This window comes from Saccopteryx bilineata, chromosome 4, assembly GCF_036850765.1.
Source record: "Saccopteryx bilineata isolate mSacBil1 chromosome 4, mSacBil1_pri_phased_curated, whole genome shotgun sequence".
Lineage (NCBI taxonomy): Eukaryota > Metazoa > Chordata > Mammalia > Chiroptera > Emballonuridae > Saccopteryx > Saccopteryx bilineata.
In genome coordinates, this window is record NC_089493.1 from 145,946,761 (window position 1) to 145,972,949 (window position 26,189).

Below are 26,189 nucleotides of genomic sequence, written 5' to 3' on the forward strand. Positions count from 1 at the left end.
ACCTTGTTTCTCTGCATTTCTACAGTAAGTACTTTGACCAGTGTGCCCCAAGAAACCTCTACGCCCCCCTCACATTCATGCAAAAGAGCCCAACAGAGACCACCAACCGTAAATGAGGTCTTCAGGCCACCAAAAAGAGGAACCCCATCAGCCAGAACTATGGGCCCAAGGTCCTGCTTGACCCACCAAGTTCTTCCTTCTCCCCAGTTTAGGCCACACCTACTTACCAATGACTTGTGGTGCTCTGCCAGTAGGTCTGCAGTGTCCTGCTTCCTCACTGAGGATACAACCTGTACACAGGATGTCACTGCTGGGAACATTCACTTTCTTGACCATCTGGGCATGTGAGTCACATACCTTGATCATTTTGGTCTAGATGAGTGAGCAAAGAAATTCTTTTATGTTTCTTACACTGTCAGAAGTTCGTTGGAAATTCTTCCTTTTTTATTTACAGTTGGACTTGGGTTATCAAAATTGGAGCAGTCCCAGACATCTGTTACCACAGAAGTAAAGAAAAGTGTTGACATATATTGCAAGATATCAAGCACAACTATTGAAAATGACATCATTCACTGGTACCGGCAGAAACCAAATCAGGCTTTGGAGCATCTGATTTATGTGAGCTCAACAAAAAGCCCAACTCGAGCTCACATAGATGGGAAGAACAAAGTTGAGGCAAGAATGAATCCTCAAGCTCTAACTTCAATCTTTACCATAAATTTCATAGAGAAAGAAGATGCGGCCATTTACTACTGTGCTGGGTGGCACTCACAGTGCCAGAACTGTTGAGACAACTCTGACAAGATCCCCTTCTTGGATTTGTGCCCACCCACATCCTTCCCAACTGTCATGACCACAACCAGCACCCCCGTCCCAGCTGGGTTCCTGGCCTCAGCCTCACCCTGTCTGCAACACTTCCTGAGCTTTCCAGGAAGCCATCTTGGATTGTTTGCACATTAGCTTTTAGGTCATAACAGGAATTGTGCTCCAAAGCTTTATTTAATGTAATATCCCAATTAATTGAAGTCTTATCTGGAGACTGAGAGCCCACAGGCTGTGCCACTGTCCCTCATCTCACCATCCAGAGACTTTCAGTACATGGTCAAGAGCTCAGGCTGATAGAATGCTGGCACCATTATTATCATATACACTCAAGACAACCCCTTCATAATATAAGTATTATTGGTCTGTTTTACAACTAAAGAATTAAGTTTAATGATCAGCCAAAGTTAAGAAGTCCAGTAAGACCACATGTTAAGTTTAAGGATCACAATTATTTAAGTAAACACTAGGGTATTCGGAGTAAATTAAGAATAGAGCAATTTTCTGAGAGGTGTGGGGAAAAGTTTTTTGCCAGTGTGATGTCATCGGAACAAAGTTCCAAAACCATTGGGTTGTAGGATGATCCACTACATTAGAAAACCCCTGATTTTGCCTGTGAAAGAAAAAAGCCTGCCCTGATCAGAAGAAATAACAGTGTGGTGTGTTTGTGTGTAGGGAGTAATGTGTGTAAATTGACAATTAGTGTCTCAATTCTTTGAATATATTAGCTCCTTTAATCACACTACTTATAAATTTGTTCATATTGTCAAGCATTTGACCCATGAGGTAAGTGAAGTAGTAATTAATGCAGTCACTTGTCCAAGTCACACAGCAGAAATGGAGCTATTTATCAGAGTAAGGTAGCTATTTAGATATTCTGGCTTCCCTGATTGTATCATTAAAGCATTCATAATATGTAAAACAATAAGAGGAAGAATACATTATTCCCACACAGCAAGTAAATCTTCAGATTTCTGAAGCAACCTTTCTGTGACACGGTATTTCATGGGAAAGGCTGAGTTGGGTATGAGAAGTATCCTTGTGCCACAAACACATTCATCCCAGGGTTTTCTAGCCAGCTCATGCACCCTCTCACCCAATCTTCCCAGCACTCACAAGACACAGGAAGCCCATGCTGAGCACATCTGCAGCAGACCATGAAGAGCCCAGGGAACATCTGAGCCACCACTTCTTCTGAGATCACAACCAGCCCGCCTCCAGCCTCTGGTCCTCTAGCAGGGACCTCACTTTCTTTCCTTCTGCCTGGAGCCAGCCTGGTCTACAGGATGCCACAGCTGGAAGCTGTCCTCTTCTTCTCCCTCTGGGCTTGTGAGTTGCCCCAATCACTTCTCTACAAGAGAAACCAAAGAAATTCTTTGTTGTTACCTCTGCACATGTCATTTGTTCATGGGATTTTTATTTCTTTTCTGCTTACAGTTGGCTTTGGGCAGTTAAAGTTGGAGCAACCTGAAATATCAGTTTCTGGGGAAAAATATATGAGTGCCCGTATATCCTGTAAGGTGTCCTCTGACTCCTTTAGCAAAGAATATATACACTGGTACCAGCAGAAACCAAATCAGGGTATAGAGCATTTAATATACGTTGTCTCGACAACCCCTGCTCGTGAGAAGAACAACAAATATGAGGCAAGTAAAAATGTTAAATATTCCACTTCCACCTTGAGAATAAATTTCTTGGAGAAAGAAGATGAAGCCGTGTACTTCTGTGCCTGCTGGTATGTCATAACACAACGTTAGAGCTGCGGGGATAACCTACACAGGAACTGTCTCCGGGCTGTGCCCACCACATCCTTTCTGTGTGGGCGGCCGCAGAGGCTGCAAGCTGGCGCCAGTCGGCGCCTCCCCCTATAGAATGTGAATTGTGCATGGGTTCTTTCCTGCAGAGATTACTGATCATGTAAGTGACGTGGCCAGAATCAAAGGGAAAACCATGGAGCCAGGAAACTTGCTGGTAATATTACATCTTATGTAATCATCACAACACTTTGCAATCTAAGGGTCCTTTCTTCTACTTTACTTTTAAAATATTGATTTAGAGAGATAAAATTACTTTGAGACCCCTAACCTCACACTATTTCAATTTTGTGAGCCGTCCTGTGGATGGATGTTCAGCTTTTATTTACTCCATACATTTGGGGATAGGGAGATGTGGGATGGAGTGCTGCCCTCTTCCCCAGGGGAGGAAGATGAGTCACTTTACAATGAGGCATGGAGTCACAGCCGGGCCAGCGCCCTTCCTTCTGCAGGCCTCAGTCCCTGGGTCACTAGATGATTACATACCAGGTGACAAACATCAGGGTCCTTTCCCTGGATTCTGCCAGGACGAGCGGGGGCCATAGCTCATTCATTCAGAGCTGCTGCTCCTTCTCACGCACTGTTCTCATTCACCTCATGCTTGTGACAATCCGTTGACATGCTGTTTTTGATTCACTTTTTACAGATGAGGAAACAGGCAGAGAGATGCCATTTACTTTTCTGTGGCCACTAGGTTACTACTGAGTGTGGCTGGATGGGCTCCTGACTTCAGTGACAGTCCTTGCCACCATCGTGCATGGGCCTCTGAAACACAGGCCGTGAAAAGGCATTTGGTCTGTAGCTCCCACAGCTAAAGAGGAAACAAAATCTTATTCACAAAATAATTACTGAACAAGTAGACTACTACTCTGGGCTGAGAATGATGAAAGTGTTGACTTCCTAGTGTAAGAATAAATACCATATATATAGTATATACCAGTATAAAGACTGATTTGACTTTCCAAATATAAAACAAGAACAAGGTCAGAGTAATGGCGGGGTAGGAAGCAATACTGATAAATCTCCCCCCAAACTCAACAATATCTTCAACCAGAAACAGAAAAACCTATCCTTGGAGCCTCCAGATGTTTCACAATACACCTAAAGGTATGATCGAGCGAAAAATTGGCTAAATATATAACCAAACCCCGAAGGAAATAGGGAGTAAGAAATGCTCCGCCTTCCTCACTAACCTAAACAGGGCGGCTTTCACTGGAAACTGAGAATATAGAAACTAAGGCGGGCAAAGGGGGTGAATAGATCCAGGCCGCGGCACAAATGGCCAAAGCAGGCTGTGGCACGGAGATCCAAGCCGAGGAAAAACTGTTCCTGTGACAACCCGGGCAATACAGCTAACACTCCCGCCAAACCCGGACAAAGAAAGACAAGCGGGGCAGCCATTTTACCCGATCTCCTGGTCGGCGTGCGCAGATAGTGGGCGAGAGATTCCTTCCAAAGCCCCGGGAGTGTGCGCCCGTGTTGTACCACAGAGAGGCAGAGTCAGAGGCCTTTGGGTGGACCAAAAGTGGAATCTCCAGGCCACCCCAGCTCCCTGGGGGAGCCGCACATGGGGAGGGAGCGAGAACTAATTCCAACACTGGAACTTTTCCCTGCGGGAGGGGGTTTCACTCAGAGGGTGAGGCCGCTGGTCTGATATCCTGGTCTGCACGTGCAGATAGTGAACAAGAGATTTCTCCGAGTGCCTCGGCAGTGCCTGCCCGTGTTATCCCACAGAGGGGCAGAGTCAGGGGCCTTTGTATGGGCCTAAAGCGGAATCTCAGGCCACCCCAGCACCTTGAAAAAGCTACACACGGGGACGGAGCGAGAGCCAATTCCAACGCTGGAACTTTTCAGTGCGGGCCGGGGGTTTCACTCAGAGGGCAAGACTTCTGGTCTGACATCCAGGTCTGCGCACGCAGATAGTGAATGAGAGTTTCCTCCAAGCGCCCCAGGAGTGGGTGCCCATCCGTGTTACCGGACTGAGTGGCAGAGCCAGAGGTCTTTGAGTGGGCGGAAGCCCCGGCTGATTATGCTAGCAGCTCTGACTGACTGAGCCTTACCCAGAGCCGTGTGCTGAGTGGGAATAGAGTGGGGAGTGGCCAGCTCTTTGAGCCTCTTACTATCCAGGCAGAGGCAGCAGCAACCCCATAGCTGGATTATCAGGCTACTAATTGAGGAAGGAAAGATTAGGAGAGAGGCTCCAGGAACACAGATTCTCTCACTGTCGGAGACTATAAATGCTAATGGGCCTCGACTGCCAACGTGATTAAAGCACAATACACGACATCGCCATAGAGACTTATCAACTGCAAACCTCTACCTGAGCATGCCAAAGGGGCAGAACCCGGTGTACAGAGCCACCGACCAGGAAGAGGAAGAGAAAAGAAAAAGCAAGAAGATAACCTCTCAAAATCAAGAATAATCTGCAGACTTTACAACCTATCCCATTTTATTATATTTGTTCGTTTGTTTCTCTTATCTTCATCCTTGATTTTTTTTTTTCCTCCTCCAATTTGGTCGTTTAACTCTCTACCGGTCTTACTTTCTCCTCTCCTTGAACTACACTACCCATAAGTGTTACATCTCCCATTATCTTTTCTTTCCTCTTCCTTTCTCTCTATGAGGGTTGCACTCCAAAACCCTTAAATCTCTCTCTCTCCTCTTTTTTCTTTTTTCTTCTTTTAGTGGTTCCCTCTTTTTTTTCTCTCTCTCTCTTTCTTTTCTCCCTCTATATTAGTTTCTTCCTTTCTACTTTACGTCTCCTCTCTTTCAAACCTCAATAACGAACAAATTATCTTATCTGGGACTCAAACTTATGTTTGTGGCATTTTGGGGGGTTTTTACTTCACCTTTTTAACTCACTAGCAGTGCTCCCATCTCTGGCTCTCCATTTTATCAAGCTCTTGTTCCACTAAATACAATAGTAATTTTTTAATTTGCCCCCCCATTTTCCTGTTTCCCTCTTATTCCTCTCATCATAACTCTTAGTCAACTAACACCTAAACGCAAATCATTTTATTCTTGATCCAAATTTTTTCATTATTTGCTTTTTGTGGGTCCATACTCCCTTTATTTATTTATTTATTTATTTATTTATTTATTTATTTATTTATGTTTGCCCCTTTATTACTTTTCCCCAGTTCAGGCCCTCCATTACAGGCATTGTTTGATCTATTAAATACAATATAATTCACAGTTCACAACAAGATTTTCTCAAGAAGGAGGGGAGAGGAGAGGAGAGGAAGAAAGGGGGGGAATAATTTCCTTTTTTTAATTTTTAAAAATTTTTTATATTATTTTATTTTTCTTTATTTTATTATTAATTTAAAAAAAACTTTTTTGATTTTTTATTTTTTTAACTTTTTATTCTTTATTAAATCTCATTAATACTATCAACAAAACCACCCTCAGATGCCATTAAGGAAGAGAAAATTGAATATCATGGATACAAAAGAAAGAGAGGTAACACAGATAGATGAGGAAAAATCTATGGAGAAAAAATTTAATATATTGGAAACCTTGGAGCTAAATGACAGAGAATTCAAGATAGAAATCCTAAAAATACTCAGAGATGTACAAGAAAACACAGAAAGACAATTTAGGGATCTCAGAAAACAACTCAATGAACACAAAGAATATATGTCCAAGGAAATTGAAACTATAAAAACAAATCAAACAGAAATGAAAAACTCAATTCACGAGCTGAAAAACTAGGTAATAAGCTTAGCTAATAGAACAGGCCAGGTAGAAGAGAGGATTAGTGAAATAGAAGACAAGCAACTTGAGGCACAACAGAGAGAAGAAGAAAGAGACTCAAAAATTAAAAAAAAAATGAGATAGCCCTACAAGAATTATCTGACTCCATCAGAAAGAATAACATAAGAATAATAGGTATATCAGAGGGAGAAGAGAGAGAAAATGGAATGGAGATTTCAACCAAATAATAGATGAGAACTTCCCAAGCCTGTGGAAAGAACTAAAGCCTCAAATTCATGAAGCAAACAGAACTCCGAGTTTTCTTAACCCCAACAAACCCAATCTATCCAATGTGCCACCACCTGGTCAGGCTTTGGGGAGGTTCTTAATAGTTTTTTTTCTATTTCCTCCCCACTTAGGGGTCTGTTTAGGCTTTCTGCTTCTTCATGACTCAGTCTAGGAATATTGTATTTTTCTAGGAATTTATTCATTTCTTCTAGATTGTTGAATTTGGTGGCATATAGTTTTTTATAGTATTCTACAATAATTCTTTGTATATCTATGATATCTGTGGTGATTAATTCTTTTTCATTTTGGATTTTGTTTATATGAGTTTTCTCTTTTTTCTTTGATGAGTCTTGCCAGGTGTTTGTCAATTTTGTTGATCTTTTCAAAGAACTAGTTCCTTCTTTTATTAATTTTTTTCTATAGTTTTTCTGTTCTCTATTTCATTTATTTCTGCTCTGATTTTTATTATTTCCTTTCTTCTGCTGGTTTTGGGTTGTCTTTGTTCTTCTTTTTCTAGTTTCTTAAGATGGAAGGTTAAGTGGTTTATTTGGGCTCTCTCTTATTTGTTCATATAGGCCTGTAGTGATATGAACTTCCCTCTTATTACTGCTTTTGCTGCATCCCAGAGATTCTGATATTTTGTATTATTATTTTCATTTGTCTGTATGTATCTTTTGATCTCTGCACTTATTTCTTCTTTGATCCACTCATTTTTTAAAATTATGTTGTTTAGTTTCCACATTTTTATGGGTTTTTTAACCTTTTTTTTGCTGTTGAATTCTAGTTTTAAGGTCTTATGATCAGAAAATATGCTTGGTGCAATTGTTTCTAGCAGCTTTTTAATTTAAATTTTAATCCACTTGGAACCTATTGTATATGGTATGAGGTAGAGAGTTGTTTTTGTTTTCACAGCAAATCATCAATAGTGTAAAGTCAAAATTTCAAATAAGCTATCATTTCTGTACAATTTAAAAATTGCGCATCATATTTTAATATTGATATATATTTAAAGCATTTTCTGGAGGACTTCTGCTTTATTTTATTTCATTATTTTTATACTATTATTGTATTATTCCAAGTTTGTAAAAAGTATTATCTTCTATGCAAATGTCTATTCATTAATACTTTTTAAAAATAATATTTCAATATCTTATATTTGTTCTCCATTTTAACATTTAAAGTCCTTACCCACCCCCAACCTTACACCATAGAACAAAAATAAAATATTGTTGCAATTCTAACTGGAATTGCAGTCAATTTATATATAGGTATTTAGGAAATATTAGCTTATTCATGTTATTGAGTTTTTCTTGATGAACATGGTATATCTATAATTTATTCAGGTTTTGTTTTATGCCTTTTAGTAAAATCTCTTATACTGTTTTCTTCATATACTTCTCATATTTTCTTGCAAACTTAATAAAAGATTTTATAACTCTTTACTTACTATTTTGTATTTAATAACTTAAATTCTTCATGGATCGTGAGATATAGACAATTCATAAAGCTCCAAATAATTCTTCTAATGGTCATGGAATAAGGGGGGAAAAGAGACAAGATACCAGAAGTGAATTGTATTGACACCATTTATATATACAATAAATACAAAAGATATTTGAAGCTCTAACTAATTATAACTTAAAATGCTCAGTTAAACACTTTTAAATATAATTTTCATCTGACCATCATATCCTCTCCCATTATGTTGGGTGCTGTGTTCTGTTGTGAATGGATAGTGCCCACCATGCCCACTTCACAGCTTCATCCTCAGAGCCAGAGGTAATGCTTGCTCACAAGATGTTGTCCGTACATCCCATGACTTCTTTTCCGGGTAATTTAGAAAAGGAGTGACCTAACTTATAGCCAATCAACTTGGGCTTGATCTTTTCTTGTCCTGCTCTTATTTTTTTCATTTTCTATCAATCCTTTTCAATGATTATTGCCTTTATGGAAAACAGACATCCAATCACTTTATCTGAGGAAAACATAAAATATCAGATGCCACAAAATCTGTATTTAAGGACTTCCAAAGAAACCCAGAAGATCAGATTGCCATTTTTCTCAATGCTGGTCACATCATGAAGCTTGGTGAGGTTTTTGTAGGAGACTAACCATTGTGTTAGATAGGACTGGGTCAAGATATTTGCAGAAGAAATTAAACTCATAATAATTCCTCCTGGTGAATAACTCTTTTTTTTGAAAACTGGAAGATGTTATTTAGATAAAACAATTTAGGATCACCCCCTTTCACCACATTCTCAGCCTCAGCATATGAACAACAATTTTTCCACTATTGATAACTGTACATGGAAATAACTACTTCATGAATGATTTGTTTACTTTCCTGCTTATAGGCAGTTTGAAATTCTTTTCTTAGCATACACATACACAAAAAAGGGTAGACTCAATATTTTGTAAGTACCGTCTCTGTGAGCCATTAGTACAGCTATTGGTTTAAGATATTTTATTGTAGACAGTCATTTAATTGAGAGAGACTTTCAGTAATTATCTTGTTTCTATATTTTGATTAAAAAAACAGTGCTTTGTACTCTCAATAATCTGATAAAACTATGTTATTAGTTTTCCTCTCATCCCTAACTGCATGGTAAAAGCGTAATTTGTACAGTGCATCATACAAAACATCACAATTTGTTATCACAAGTCTTGTTATATCACGCTAAGGATGAACCAGTTTAATGGAACTATTAGCTCAATAAGCCATTTCAGCTCCAAAGCCCATGAAAACAATCTGCATGGCTTTACATTCTCATTTATTCATTTGTTCTCCAGCAAACATTTACAAAAGATATTTTCTGTGCTGAATACAGAAGATAAAACAATGAAAAATACATAGTCTCTACATTCAAAAAATTTCTAGTCTAGTAGATGAGTATTCTAGATTCTGGCTTGGTTGGCCCCCATGTTCTGTCTGTGGCTGCCATAAAGGCAGAGGTCTTGTGTTCATGAATTGTTTACTTTCTTAATTTATGTGAGAATTATTGCTTATGAAATATACCTCTCATTAAAGATAATGATAACAGCTAATTTTTATTGAGAGCCAGACCCCATGCTAAATAGTTTCAGTGCTGTATCTCATTTCTCAATAGCCTTGTGAAGGAGATTCTGTTATTCCAATATCATAGATAAGAAGACGGAGGTTTAAAGTAGTGTGGTTATTTGCCTCAAGTCATGTGACTGGCTAATATGGCTAGGTTTAGGATTCAATACAGACTTGCCTGTTCCAAAGTACATGATCTGGACCATTATGTGATATTAAAACATTAAGTCATCTTTTTGTCTTCTGAATATTAAGTTTTCTATCTTCTAAAGTTTGACTTTTTTCATGGTCTTCTTTAACTGAATTCTTAATTAGTAACAGCTAATAATTGATATTACTACTCTTGCCTAAAAACAATGCTCTATTTTCACCATGACACTTCTCTCTGTCCCCAAAACAATCAAATATGTCATGTTGAATATGCATTTACAAAATACTCAAAATATGATTTTTATGTTATTTTTATAAAATGACAAGTCATTTTGCCTTGGCCAGGTGACTCAGTGGATGAAGTGTTGTCCCCATGCAATAAGTTCAACAATTTGATCCCCAGTCAGGGCATATAGGAGAAGTAATCAATAATTACACAACTAAGGGGAACAAGTTGATGGATCTCTCTCCCTTCATTTCTCTGTATTTCAATCAGTGGGGAAAATTTTTTTTAAAAGAAAAAACAAGTCATTTTGACACCATTCCACTCAATTTTCCTTTTGTATTGGCATCAAATTTGCTAGAAATATTGTGGCTCATAAAAGAACTAAGGCTGGTACTAAATTCCATCACTAACGGAATTGCATAACTCAGAGCTGCCTTCCACTAATAACAGGACAGCAGAATTACCAAACCAACTAGGATCCTCTGATAAGCAGCACAGAATGTATAGTCAATGCCCTGGAAACTGTAAAAGCAGTAAGTCCAAAGAAGCGGTATTTCAGCAATAAATAGCTTAAGAGACCATCATTAAGAGTTAATTCTTGCCTGACCAGGTGGTGGCGCAGTGAATAGAGCATCGGACTGAAATTCAGAGGACCCAGGTTCGAGACCCCGAGGTCGCCAGCTTGAGCGTGGGCTCATCTGGTTTGAGCAAAAGCTCACCAGCTTGGACCCAAGGTCGCTGGCTCAAGCAAGGGGTTACTCAGTCTGCTGAGGGCCCTTAGTCAAAGCACATATGAGAGAGTGATCAATGAGCAGCTAAGGTGTTGCAACGCACAACGAAAAGCTAATGATTGATGCTTCTCATCTTTCCGTTCCTGCCTGTCTATCCCTCTCTCTGACTCTCTCTATCTGTCACTGTAAAAAAAAAAAAAAAGAGTTAATTCTTGACCCTGAACAGTTAGTTGGCTCAGTGAATCGAGTGTCAACCCAGAGTGCTAATGTCCTGGGTTCAATCCCTGGTCAAGCTACACATAAGAGGCGACCATCTTCTCTTCCCCTCATGCAGCCAGTGGCTTGATTGGTCTGAATATCAGCCTCAGGCACTGAGGATAGCTCGGTTGATTCGAGCATCGAGGATGGATCCTGGTTGGGAAGCATGCAGGAGTTTGATCAGTGGGAACTGGATTTTAGAAAAATGTTGCTTTAGAATTAATCCCTGTTATCCTTTTAAATTTACTAACTGCCTATTACCAGTGCTAGTTCTGAAACTAGTATTAATCGAACTTTGAAAATAAATGTTATTTATTTATTTTAATTTATTGTTTACATAGATTCAACTGTCCCACTGAGTACATCCCCCCACCCTCATGTTCCACTGAACCTCCCCCTCCCTCCCTCTACACACACCCTCCCCCCTTTCCTCCAAGATTTGCTTTTCTGCTCTCTATATAATGCTGTGTATTGTGTATATAATTTCACCAATCTCTTTTCCTTCTCTGATCCTATTCTCTCATCCCCTTTCCCTCTGTCCCCTTTCCCTCTGGTCACTTTGATCCCACCTCTGCCTCTATTCTGTTCCTTAGTTCACATTGTTCATTGGATTCCTCAAATGAGTGAGGTCATATAATCTTTTCTTTCTCTGCCTGGCTTATTACACTTAGCATAAGAGTTTCCAGGTCCATCCATGTTGTGACAAAAGGTAAGATTTCCCTCTTTTTCACAGCCGCATAGTATTCCATTGTGTATATGTACCAATGCTTTTTAAACCACTTGTTGGTGACGTCATGGAAATGGTGCCATGAGCAGCGTGTCCGACAGATCTCCCCAAAATCTCAACAAATTTATCAACTAGAAACAGAAAAATTTATCCTCGGAGCATTTCGGAGTTCCACACAAACTGAAAGTGAAAGGACTGTTATCACTTGAATCTGAGAGACGAGTCAGAGCTGAGGGTGTGGAGGAAGCTAACTACCGCACGGACGTTCATTCAAGCCGAGGAGGGAGTGCGCCTGTGGTAAGTCGCGTGCAGCTACCCGCCCACACTCGGGGAGCGGCAGCCTGGGCACTGCGAGGAGCAGCCTCCGGTGCACGCCCCCGGTACCGCAGTCTGGTCGCAGAGTGAGCTCCCTTGCACCGCCAGCGGCCCCAGCGGCCTGCGCACTGCGAGTGAGAGTCCCCAGCCACCAGTGCCCAAAGCACCCCATTTGCGCGTGTGCCCTGGGTGCCCCACACACCCAGAGCTCCCCACTTGCCTGCACACCCAGGGTGCCCCATTCTCCCGCGTGTCCGGTGAGCCCCAGCCGCCAGTGGCGGGGCGAGCGGGAGAGGCGCCAGGGCTGTCTTTCCTACTCCGGAGATTCTCTCCATGGGCGGGGCACCTCACCCAGCCATTCAAGCTAACAATCAAGCGTTGGGGGAGGTGCACGCAGGCAGCCTGAAATACCTTCTGGAGCACAGCTGTGGATCCAATCACTGAAATTAGCTTAACCCACGAAATCTGCTCACCCACGGGGCTCTAATTGATAAGATCTCTCACAGTTCAGCAATCCAAGACAAGAGGCTGATATTTTTTAGTGCCTCTTGCTAAAGGGGCGAGGGCAACTTCTGATTGACAGAGCCTCCATATTCAGGGATATACGCGAACAAGAGGGACTTGGCAGATATTAAGATCTATATAGCAAGCAGCGACTAGTGCCTCTTCTTCCCAGCCAAAACAGGCTACAAAGTGTGGAAAGCCTGGGTTGAGTGGTCCAACTGAATGATAGGCGCTGAACAGTCACCTTGACAACAATTGACTCCCAGCCCCACCTGATTACACTGGAGGCTTTGACTGCCAGAGCCTTACCCAAAGCCTTGCGCTGAGTGGGGATAGAGTGGGGATTTCCTAGCACTTTGAGCCCCTTACTCCCTAGGCAGAAGCAGTAGCAGCCTTATAGCTGGATCACCAGGCTGCTAATTCAGGAAGGGGAGACTAGGAGAGAGACTCCAGGAAAGCAAACTCTCTCATTGTTGGACCCTGCAAACGCCAACAAGCCTTGACTACCAGCGAGACTAAAGCCATAGAATCCCATATGACATTGCCATAGAATCCCATCAACTGCAAATCCCTACCTAAGCATGACACAGGGGCAGAACCTGGGGTACAGAGTCACCGACCAGGAACAGGGAGAGAAAAGAAAAAAGAAGTTAACCTCTCAAAATCAAGAAAAATCCACAACTTTATAACTTGTTCCACTATTTTTTTGTTGTTGTTGTTTGTTTCTTCTATCTTATTGCCTTTATTATTATTATTTCTATTTCCTCCACCTTGGTCCTTTTATTCTCTGCCCATCTTGTGCTTCCCTTTTCTTGAACTACACTACCCATGAGTGTTACATTTTATTTCTTTTCTTCATTCTCACTCTCCTTTAGGGTTACACTCCAAAACCCTTAACTCTCACTCTCTCCCCTTTTGTGTTTTTTTTGTTTTTTTTTCTTTTCCTTTTATTCTTCCTTCATTTTTCTCTTTTTCTTATTTTTTCCTTTCTATTCATTTCTTCTTTTCTCCTTTTACTTTTCCTCCCATTCAATCCTCAATCACGAACAAATTATTTAATTTGGAACTCAAGTTTGTTTTGTTTTTTTTTATTTTTTTTTTGCTTTTGGGTTTTTTTTTGTTTGTTTTTGTGGCATTTTGGGTAATTTTTACGTTGCTTTTTAACTTACTAGCATTCCTCCCAACCCAAGGTCTCCATTGTATTTAGTGTTCGCTCCACTTAATACAACAGATTTTTACTTATTATTTTTATTTTTTTCTTCTTTATTATTTTTTTCTCCTTTTTTCTGTTTCCCTCTTATCCCTCACATTATATCTCTTAGTTGACCATCACTTACAAGCAAATCATTTTATGCTTGTCTAAGATTTTCTCCTATTTTTTTTGCATTTAGTAGGTCCCTTCTCCCTTTTTTGCCCTTTGAACTCTTCACCCCAAATCAGGCCCTCCATTATAGGCAGTTTTTGTTCCATTTAGCATAATATAATTCACAGGTCATCACGATATTTCCCTGAGGAGGGGAGAGAAGGGGAAGAGAAGAAAGAAAAAAGGGGGAAATAATAAATTATTACTGTTTTTTTTGTGGGGTGTTTTCCTTTTTTTTTTTTACTTTTTACTCTATTAATTCTAATTAGTGCTATCAAAAAGACTACCCTCAGATGCCAATAAGAAAGAGGAAATAGAATATTATGGATAAAAAAGATAGAGAGGTAACACAAATAGATGTGGAAAAATCTATGGAGAAAAGATTTAACATATTGGAAGCCTTGGAGCTAAATGACAGAGAATTTAAAATAGAAATCTTAAAAATACTCAGAGATATACAAGAAAACACAGAAAGGCGATTTAGGGAGATCAGAAAACAACTCAATGAACACAAAGAATATATTACCAAGGAAATTGAAACTATAAAAAAAATCAAACAGAAATGAAAAACTCAATTCATGAGCTGAAAAATGAGGTAACAAGCGTAGCTAACAGAACAGCCCAGATAGAAGACAGGATTAGTGAAATAGAAGACAAGCAACTTGAGGCACAACAGAGAGAAGAAGAAAGAGACTCAAAAATAATAAAAAACGAGAAAGCCCTACAGGGTATATCAGAGGGAGAAGAGAAAAAAAATGCAATGGAGAATATACTCAAACAAATAATAGACAAGAATTTCCCAAGCCTGTAGAAAGAACTAAAGCCTCAAATTCAAGAAGCAAACAGAACACCGAGTTTTCTTAACACCAACAAACCCACTCCAAGGCACATCATAATGAAGATGACACAAACCAATGACAAAGAAAACATTCTCAAGGCAGCCAGGGAAAAGAAGAGTACAACATATAGAGGAAGACCTATTAGATTATCATCAGAAACTCTACAAGCTAGAAGAGAGTGGACCCCAATATTTAAAGCCCTGAAAGAAAGAAACTTTCTGCCAAGAATACTATACCCATCAAAGCTATCCTTCAAGTACGAAGGAGATATAAAAACATTCACAAATACAGAAAAGATGAGAGAATTTATCATCAGAAAACCCCCACTCCAGGAAATACTAAAGGGGGTTTTCCAACCAGATTCAAAGAACAAAAAAAACAAAACCACAAGTAACAGCTCCACTAAGAACACAATAAAACCAAACTTAAACTGTGACAACAAAAGAAAAAAAAAGGCGGGAGAGGATGGAGATTAACAGTAGCAAAGGACGATGAAGTGCAGAAATAACTCATAAGATAGGGTACTACAATGAATATGGTAGGTACCCTTTTCATTACTTAATGGTAACCACCCTTGAAAAAACCACCACAAAAACACTTGACTTAAAAAAGGTAGCAACAGAAGAAAGAAGTATGGAATACAAAAAAACAAAAACAAATGATAGAAAAACAAAAGAGAAGAATCAAACAAGATACAAAACTAACAGAAAGCAATTTATAAAATGGCAATAGGAAACCCACAAGTGTCAATAATTACACTAAATGTAAATGGATTAAACTTACCAATAAAAAGACACAGAGTAGCAGAATGGATTAAAAAAGAAAATCCAACTGTATGCTGCCTACAAGAAACACATCTAAGCAACAAGGATAAAAACAAATTCAAAGAGAAAGGCTGGAAAACAATACTCCAAGCAAACAACACCCCCAAAAAAGCAGGTGTAGCAATACTCATATCTAATAATGCTGACTACAAGACAGAAAAAATACTCAGAGACAAAAATGGTCATTTCATAATGATTAAGGGGACACTGAATCAAGAAGACATAACAATCCTTAATATATATGCACCAAACCAAGGAGCACCAAAATATATAAGACAGCTACTTATTGACCTTAAAACAAAAACTGACAAAAATACAATCATACTTAGAGACCTCAATACACCGCTGATGGCTCTAGATTGGTCATCCAAACAGAGAATCAATAAAGATATAGTGGCCTTAAATGAAATACTAGAACACCTGGATATGATAGACATCTACAGGACACTTCATCCCAAAGCGACAGAGTATACATTTTTCTCTAGTGTATATGGAACATTCTCAAGAATTGACCATATGTTGGCCACAAAGACAATATCAGCAAATTTAGAAAAATTGAAATTGTACCAAGCATATTCTCCGATCATAAAGCCTTGAAACTAGAATTCAACTGCAAAAAAGAGGGGGAAAAACCCACAAAAAAGTGGAAATTAAACAACATACTTCTAAAAAATGAATGGGTCAAAGAAGAAATAAGCGCAGAGATCAAAAGATACATACAGACAAATGAAAATGAAATACGACATATCAGAATCTCTGGGATGCAGCAAAATCAGTAATAAGAGGGAAGTTCATATCACTTCAGGTCTATATGCACAAACAAGAGAGAGCCCAAGTAAACCACATAACATCACATCTTAAGGAACTAGAAAAAGAAGAAAAAAGACAACCCAAAACAAGCAGAAGAAAGGAAATAATAAAAATCAGAGCAGAAATAAATGAAATAGAGAACAGAAAAACTATAGAAAAAATTAATAAAACAAGGAACTGGTTCTTTGAAAAGATCAACAAAATTGACAAACCCTTGGCAAGACTTACCAAGGAAATAAGAGAAAGGACTCATATAAACAAAATCCAAATGAAAGAGGAGAAATCACCACAGACATCATAGATATACAAAGAATTATTGTAGAATACTACAAAAAACTGTATGACACCAAATTCAACAATCTAGAAGAAATGGATAAAATAAAAGTCCAGGGCCAGACGGCTATACTAGTGAATTCTTTCAAACATTCAATAAAGACTTGGTTCTTATTCTACTCAAAGTCTTTCAAAAAATTGAAGAAGAAGCAATACTTCCAAACACACTTTATGAGGCCAACATAACCCTCATACCGAACTCAGGCAAGGATGGCACAGAAAAAGAAAACTACAGACTAATATCTCTAATGAATACAGATGCTAAAATACTAAACAAAATACTAGCAAATCGAATACAACAACATATTAAAAATATAATACATCATGATCAAGTGGGATTCATCCTAGAATCTCAGGAATGGTTAAATATCCGTAAAAAGGTTAATGCAATACACCATATCAACAAAACAAAGAACAAAAACCACACGATCTTATCAATAGATGCAGAAAAGGCATTCGATAAAATACAACACAATTTTATGTTTAAAACACTCAACAAAATGGGTATAGAAGGAAAATATCTCAACAAGATAAAGGCCATTTATGATAAACCATCAGCTAACATCATATTAAATGGCATAAAACAGAAGACTTTCCCCCTTAAATCAGGAACAAGACAGGATTGTCCAGTCTCTCCACTCTTATTCAATGTGGTACTAGAAGTTCTAGCCAGAGCAATCAGACAAGATAAAGAAATAAAAGGCATTCATATTGAAAAAGAAGAAGTAAAAGTTTCACTTTTTGCAGATGATATGATCCTATACGTCAAAAAACCCAAAGACTCTACAAAAAGATTATTAGAAACAATAAACCAATACAGTAAGGTCGCAGGATACAAAATTAATATACAAAAGTCCATAGCCTTTCTGTATTATGCCAACAACAAAACATTAGAAAATGAACTCCAAAAAATAATCCCCTTCATGGTTGCAACAAAAAATAAAATATCTAGGAGTAAACATAACAAAGAATGTAAGGGACCTATATAATGAAAACTACAAAGTATTGTTAAGGGAAATCAAAACAGATACAATGAAATGAAAATATATTCCTCGTTCTTGGATAGGAAGAATAAATATAATCAAAATGACCATGTTACCCAAAGCAATATACAAATTCAATGCAATTCCCATCAAAATTCCAATGGCAGCCCTGGCCGGTTGGGTCAGTGGTAGAGCGTCGGCGTGGTGTGTAGAGGTCCCAGGTTCGATTCCCGGCCAGGGCACACAGGAGAGGCGCCCATCTGCCTCTCCACCCCTTCCCCTCTTCTTCCTCTTTGTCTTTCTCTTCCCCCCCACAGCGAGGCTCCATTGGAGCAAAGATGGCCCGGGCTCTGGGGATGGCTCCTTGGCCTCTGCCCCAGGTGCTAGAGTGGCTCTGGTTGTGGCAGAGCGATGCCCCGGAGGGGCAGAGCATTGCCCCCTGGTGGGCAGAGCGTTGCCCCCTGGTGGGAGTGCCGGGTGGATCCCAGTTGGGCGCATGCGGGAGTCTGTCTGACTGTCTCTCCCCGTTTCCAGCTTCAGAAAAATACAAAAAAAAAAAAAATTCCAATGGCATACTTTAAAGAAATGGAACAAAATATCATCAGATATATATGGAACTATAAAAAATCCCGAATAGCCAAAGCAATCTTAAGGAAAAAGAATGAAGCTGGGGGCATTACAATACCTGACTTCAAATTATATTATAGAGCCACGACAATCAAAACATCATGGAACTAGCAGAAAAATAGACACTCAGACCAATGGATCACAATATAGCCCAGAAATAAAACCACATATATATGGTCAAATAATTTTTAATAAAGGGGTCAACAACACACAATGGAAAAAGAAAGCCTCTTCAACAAATGGTGCTGGGAAAACTGGAAAGCCACATGCAAAAGAATGAATCTGGACTACAGTTTGTCCCCCTGTACTAAATTAATTCAAAATGGATTAAAGACCTAAATATAAAACCTGAAACAATAAAGTACATAGAAAAAAACATAGGTACTAAACTCATGGAACTTGGTTTTAAAGAGCATTTTATGAATTTGACTCCAAAGGCAAGAATGAAGGCAAAGATAAATGAATGGGACCACATCAAACTAAGAAGATTTTGCACAGCAAGAGAAACTGACAACAAAACAAACAGACAGCCAACTAAGTGGGAGATGATATTTTCAAACAACAGCTCAGATAAGGGCCTAATATCCAAAATATACAAAGAACTTATGAAACTCAACAGCAAACAAACAAAGAATCCAATAAAAACATGGGAAGAGGACATGAACAGACACTTCTCCCAGGAAGAAATACAAATGGCCAACAGATATATGAAAAGATGCTCATCTTCATTAGCTATTAAAGAAATGAAAATCAAAACTACAATGATATACCACCTCACACCTGTCCGATTAGCTATTATCAACAAGACAGGTAATAGCAAGTGTTGGAGAGGCTGTGGAGAAAAAGGAACCCTCATTCACTGTTGGTGGGAATGTAAAGTAATACAACCATTATGGAAGAAAGTACGGTTGTTATTCAAAAAACTAAACATAGAACTACCATATGACCCAGCAATCCTTGTACTGTGTATATACCCTAAAACTCAAAAACATTGGTAAGTAAAGACACATGCAGCCCCATGTTCATGGCAGCATTGTTCACAGTGGCCAAGACATGGAAACAACCAAAAAGCCCTTCAATAAATGACTGGATAAAGAAGATGTGTACGGTACATATATACTATGGAATACTACTCAGCCATAAGAAATAATGACATCAGATCATTTACAACAAAATGTATAAATCTTGATAGCATTATACGGAATGAAATAAGTAAATCAGAAAAAACTAATAACTGCATGATTCCATACATAGGTGGGGCATGAAAACAAGACTAAGAGACAAGGAGAAGAGTGTGGTGGTTACCAAAGGAGGGGGGAAGAAGAGGGAGGGAGTGGGGGGAGGGGAAGAGCACAAAGAAAAACAGATAGAAGGTGAGGAAGGACAATTTGACTTTGGGTGATGGGTATAAAACATAATTGAATGACAAGATAACCTGGGATGTCTTCTTTGAACATATGTACCCTGATTTATTAATGTCACCTCATTAAAATTAATAAAAATAAAGAGTGGACAATTTTGCTCACATTTCTCAAGTCTATTCGCGTTGTAAGACTAGCATGTTCAGTTACTGAAGAGCTTCCTCCTTTTAGAAATCCATTCCCAGTGTGCTGATGAAGCAGCCCTGGTGTTTGTGAGAATAGAAAGAAGGGCCTTTCCTGTGATGTGATCTCTGAGCAGTTTCACACAATTGAACACCTGGAAATAAAAACTCAATCTTCTGAGTACTTTTCCTGGTAATTTTTGAAAAAAGTAACCCAACTTTTAGTCAATCAACATGGGCTTGTTCTCTTTTTTCCTGCTCTTGTTCTTTTCATTTTTCAGCAGTCCCTTTCAATAATTTCTGCCTTCATGGAAAATAGACATCCAATCAATTTATTTGAAGAAAACTTATAAAATATCTGATGCTACAAAATCTATATTTAAGAACTTCCAAAGAAGACAAATTGCCATTTTTCTCAACGTTGATCACATCATGTAGTTTGGGATACGGTGAGATTTTTGTAGTAACTGCAACCATTGTGTTAGATCAGGCTGGAGGAAGATATTTGCAGAAGGAACTAAACTCATAGTAATTCCTCCTGGTAAGTAACTTATTTCTATTTTTGAAAAACTGGTAGATGGTATTTAGATAAAACTATCTGGTATAATCTCAATCTGACTTTATATGAATAGCAATTTTGCAGCTACTAGACACTGCATATGAAAAGAAAACTAGTTTGTAAACGGTTTATTTATTTCTCTGCCTGTAAGCAGATTAAAAGTCCATTCTTAGAATTCACATACACAGAAAAGGTAGACTCAGGCTAGAAATTAAAATGTTTTGAGTACTATCTCTGTGAATCATTGCTATAAGTTATTGCTTTAAAATATATTCCTTGCAGATGCTCACTTCATTGAGAAATAATTTGATTAATTATCTGTTAATTGTTTTATATTTTGAGAAGGAAAAACAGTGCCCTGTTTTCTCACTAATCAGGTAGAACTGTACTATTGGTTTTCAGCTTAGCTCTAACAGCATGGCAAAGCATGATTCTTACACTGAATGATACAGAACATCGCAATGTGCTATCACAGTCTTATTATATATATTGACCTGGAGAGGCACCAGGTTAATGGAACTATAAGCTTTATGAGCTATTTCAGCTTGAAAGTCCATGAAAAGAGTCTGCATGGTTTTATATCCTCATTTGTTAGTTTGCTCTCTAGTTAACATTTACAGAAGATACTTTCTGTGCTGAATACAGGAGATTAAAGAACATAGTCCCAACACTCACAAAGCTTCTGGTTTAGTAGAAAAGTGTTCCAGATTCTGGCTTGGTTTGTCTCCATGTGCTTTGGCCTGTGGCCACTGTAGAGGCAAAAGGTCTTGAGATCATAAGCTATTTAATTTCTAAACTTATGTAAGAGGCATTACTTATAAGATAGATATATTTTTTGTTTGGTGGAAGAACTTGATCATTCCATTAAAGAGGAAGATATTAGTTAATATTTACTGAGAGCCAGATCCCATGCTAAATAGTTTCAGTGCTGTGTCTCATTCCTCAGTAGCCCTGTAGAGGCGAGCCTCTTATTCCCAGTTCATAGATAAGGAAACTGGGTCTTAGATTAGAGTGGTGGCTTGCCTCAAGTCACATGACTAGTTACTGTTGAATCCAAAGTTTAGGATTCAATAAAGACTTGTCTATTCTGAAGTGCATGGTCTGAACTATTCCTACTAGAAACATTACCATGTTTTTGTCCCCGAGTACTCACTCTTCTATAGCCTGATCTCTACAGTGGACTCTGTAATTGACTTCTTACTTAGTAATAGCTCGTACTTGGGATTACTACTCGAGCATGAAAACAATGCTTCTGCTTCCAGTCATGGTATCCCTCTCTCTCCACAGAATGGTCAAGTAAGTCAGGTGAAATATGCATTTATTAAATACTCAAAATATGATTCTTAATGTATTTCTATAAAACGACAAGTCATTTTGACACCACTCAATTTTCTTTCTGTATTAGCATCAACTTTGCTAGAAATATTGTAATTGGTAAAAACTAAATTGCATCACTAACTGAATTACAACTCTGAGCTCTTTCTACTCATGATGCGACAGCAGAAAATATACCAAACCAAATAAGATCCTCTGATAAGCAGCACAGAATGTACTAATAAAGAACATTTGTCATTTGGTCAATGCCCTGGAAACTGTAAGGATATGAATTCCAAAGGACTAGTAGTTCAGCTATAAATAGTTTAAGAGACCATCATTAAGAATTTATTCTCTGTAACAACTCGTCTGGTCTATCAGTGGGAACTGGATTCTAGAAAGAAATTACATTAGAATCAATGCATATACCCAGTCCTTAATACCTCCAAAAAATACCAGTAAAACATATCAAAACACATGTATTAAATACTTAAATTATTATTCCTCTTATTGTTTCTCTTTGAAAATAGAAATATTAACTTTAAATTACACTCTAGGTGAGAAACTTACTTTGTATATTAGAACTCTTTAAAGGAGGAGAAGGGAGGTAGAGGATTCAGGCAAAATGGTGAGATTAGATGAAATCATACTCTCCAACCTGAGTTAAGATGGGAAAGACCTAAAACCCCAGGTGCTCAGGCCGAGAGGGGCCAGCTTTTCAGACTTGAGTACATTCAGATCTCATGTGATTTTGCCTGACTTCATCTTTGTTTAATGTTAGCAGGGTCAATATTTATATATTTATGTAACTATTAAAGAAATATGGGCATGATTAGAAAACAAGCACAAAGGAATTGACCTATAAAGGCTTTTCAGCTAGAGGACAGATAAAAGGCTGAAGGATTCAACTGTCGGTCCTGGCACAGAGTCCATTGTTACCAGTAAATTTTCTCTAAATTCTTCTGTTTCAGTAGGGAGGGGAGGCGAGTAACGCAGCTATTGCAGGCGAGGTGCTTCTGCAGGCTCAGAACTGTTGGATTCAATCCCAGCTTGGTCACATGGCAGGTGATTTTCAGAGAGGTCAATGGTTCCATCCAGGTTTTTGATGCAGTTGGCTCTTGGCCAAGCATGGAGGACATTGATCAAGAGTTAAATGGGGAGAGTGATGGTGGGTCCATACGGGGTAGAGATATTAGGTCCATATTGTATTCTCACGTTGAAATATTTTTAAAAGAAAATTATATATTATATATATTTGATACCAAAAAGAACCCTAAGAAAACTTGCTTGATTTGTCATTTGGTCAGAGGATGCTTAAAATGGAATCTTTTCTGAATAAGGGAGAACATTTTACAAGAATGTTCTAGCCTATGAGATCCACTCAAATGAAAGTTTTCAAAGAATTTTCACAAAGTTAATAAAGCACTGAATAAAAAGAAGTGATATATTCTGGTTTACTTAGTAGTTGTGATCATATAAAGAAGTGAATTCATAAAATAAAAAGCAATTTTCTGGTCACTTTTTCTACTTTATTAATATACTCAATGTAAATACAGCAATCAAATTAAATAATGGTGACACAGATATAATTTATTAGGGTCCTAAAAATGTTTTCTTAGGAAAGTATAGAGCAGAGAAAATTACAGAATTTGATTCTGGGTCTATCATTTTCTATATAATTGTCCTTTAGCAAAAAATGTTTGATTTACTGTTTATTGCTTTATTAAAATTATAAAGGTAGTACATGCCTATTCTGAAATAAATTGGAAAATACAAAATATATGGGATAAAAAGAGTGTTTTTCTGAGTCTGTTGAGATCTTATTTTCAGGCATGTTCTTTATTAGCACAAATACATTTTTACCAAAAATTCTCTATAGGTTTTTATGGGGATGTAAGGTACAGCATAAGGAATATAGTCAATAGTATTGTAATAAGTATACATGGTGCCAGGCGGTTACTAGCGTTATCACAATAATCACTTTGTAAGTTCTATAAATGTCTAATCACAATGCTCTATACCTGAAACTATCATAATATTTTATGTCAACTGTAATTAAACTTTTTTTTTAGTGAAAGGGAGAAACAGAGATAAAGGCAGACAATGAGAGAAATGAGACAGTATCAACTTGTAGATGTAGCACTTGTTCATTGATTGCTTTTCATACATGCTTAGATGGGTTGGAGCCTTCAGCCAAGCTAGTGACCCCTTGCTCAAGCCAGTAACCCTGGACTCACGGCATCAACCTTGGGATCATGTTGATAATCCCACGGTCAAAATGGTTAGCCTGTGACAAGCCCATGCTCATCTAGCAATTTTAGGATTTCAAACCTAGGTCTTCAGCATCCCAGGTTGACTCTCTACCCACTGTGCCAGCACTGGTCAGGCAAAAAACTTTCTAAGTAAATTTTTTAAAATGAAATTTAATATTGACACATTACTGTTACTATTTTGATATGTTTTCATCCATTCATTCTATACATGCAACAACCATCTCAAGTGGATGTTGTGAGGATTAAATAAAATTAAATACAGAAATTACCTACCGCAAAGGTTAGGACATGGAAGTGATAAAAATTTGAATTCTCCAGAATTCAGATTACCACCCACCCATATGATTCTTTATGAAATCAAGAGTAAGGTTGGATATATTAATTCTCATCTAGTCTACATGTCACTTTAGAAAAAATGGACAGTATTTGCAAAATACTTTCAATTTCCAAGACTAATCGTTACCTGCTTCAAAAAATGACTAGTTTATAAAAAGCATTATCTCAAACACTATTAACTTAAATATAAGATGATCTTCATTTACAATTAGAAATAGCTCAAAGTGAAATAAGGGTGTTGCAACTTGCATATATAAATTTATAGTGACACAGGTAAAATGCAAATATTCACTCTTTTTTTTTTTTGTATTTTTCTGAAGCTGGAAACAGGGAGGCAGTCAGACAGACTCCCGCATGCACCCGACTGGGATCCACCCGGCACGCCCACCAGGGGCTAATGCTCTGCCCATCCGGGGCATTGCTCTGTTGCCACCAGAGCCACTCTAGCACCTGGGGCAGAGGCCAAGGAGCCATCCCCAGTGCCCGGGCCATCTTTTGCTCCAATGGAGCCTTGGCTGTGGGAGGGGAAGAGAGAGACAGAGAGGAAGGAGAGGGGGAGGGGTGGAGAAGCAGATGGGCGTCTCTCCTGTGTGCCCTGGCTGGGAATCGAACCCGGGACTTCCGCACGCCAGGCCGACGCTCTACCACTGAGCCAACCGGCCAGGGCCTATTCACTCTTTTTTTTTTTATTTATTCATTTTTAGAGAGGAGAGAGAGAGAGAGGGAGAGAGAGAAACAGAGAGAGAGAAGGGGGGGAGGAACTGGAAGCATCAACTCCCATATGTGCCTTGACCAGGCAAGCCCAGGGTTTCGAACCGGCGACCTCAGCATTTCCAGGTCGACGCTTTATCCACTGCGCCACCACAGGTCAGGCCCTATTCACTCTTAATATTAAGTTTTTTAATTAGATTAGAGCTACAAGGTTAAAAATTGTATCTCAATAAATAACAGGTGAAAAATACCAGTGCAGATTATATCAATACAAATATCAAATGATATTTTTCTGCTTTCACATTTCATAAAAAATTTATTCAGCCTGTTCTCACGCACCTAAAACATCTACTTTAGAGCAATGTTCTAAGTTACTGAGTGTCTATTTTTGGATATCTGCATCATGATGTCACTGGAAACTTAATCTGAAGAGACAATTACAAAATGAAAAGAAAGCACTTTTTTATTTACTCTATTATTCTGGTCACATACAATGTAAGCATAAACCATAGAGGCTTTAATCTCTAGTGATATTTACTGAATCCATGTGCAATTATTCAGTTTCTTAATTCATAAAATGGGATGAGTACTTATCCAGAGGGATTGTATGAGAATTAATTGAATGGTGTGAATGAAGAACCTGCACATTGTCAAACATATAATGGCTTCTGGATAGGTGTTCCCCAATTCAAATATAAAGGGAAATTGTATACAGTATGAGGAGTCGTTTGCAGTCAATAATTTTGACAGAGCAGAAATTCCCCAGAGAATTAGCAGTGCTTGTAATTACTCATAAAACAATGAATTTGTAGGTATTGGTTTCTTCTTACCACCACTGTTAGCTTACTTCGCAAGAAAAAAGAGATTAACATGTGTTTTCTATTTTAATGTTGGATATGTGATTTGAATCTTCATTGTTTTTATTAACTGATATTGTTTCTAAAACCAATATTTATTTATTCTAATATTTATAGCCAATAAGTTTTGATTTCATGATCATATTTATAAAAAATGTTAATATTCATATAGAAAATGGTCAATATGTAAAGTCAATTAAATATAGTTAAAATGTCATAGGTTTGAAA

At 38.2% G+C, this 26,189-nt stretch overlaps 1 protein-coding gene across 4 annotated transcripts in view; it reads left to right on the plus strand.

Annotated features, from left to right (window-relative positions):
• The first annotated feature begins 253 nt into the window (after positions 1-253).
• LOC136333261 (T cell receptor gamma constant 1) overlaps positions 254-26,189 on the plus strand; it is a 130,244-nt gene continuing 104,308 nt past the window's right edge. For 2 of the 4 annotated variants that reach the window (XM_066272146.1, XM_066272149.1), the window contains exons 1-3: positions 254-344; positions 455-773; positions 20,397-20,452. In XM_066272146.1, the coding sequence (XP_066128243.1) occupies positions 302-344; positions 455-773; positions 20,397-20,452 (418 nt within the window). In that variant the 5' untranslated portion in view covers positions 254-301. Of the gene's footprint in view, positions 345-454; positions 774-2,035; positions 2,152-2,259; positions 2,575-20,396; positions 20,453-26,189 lie in introns of those variants that run through there. The other 2 variants (XM_066272148.1, XM_066272150.1) reach the window with 1 other exon arrangement.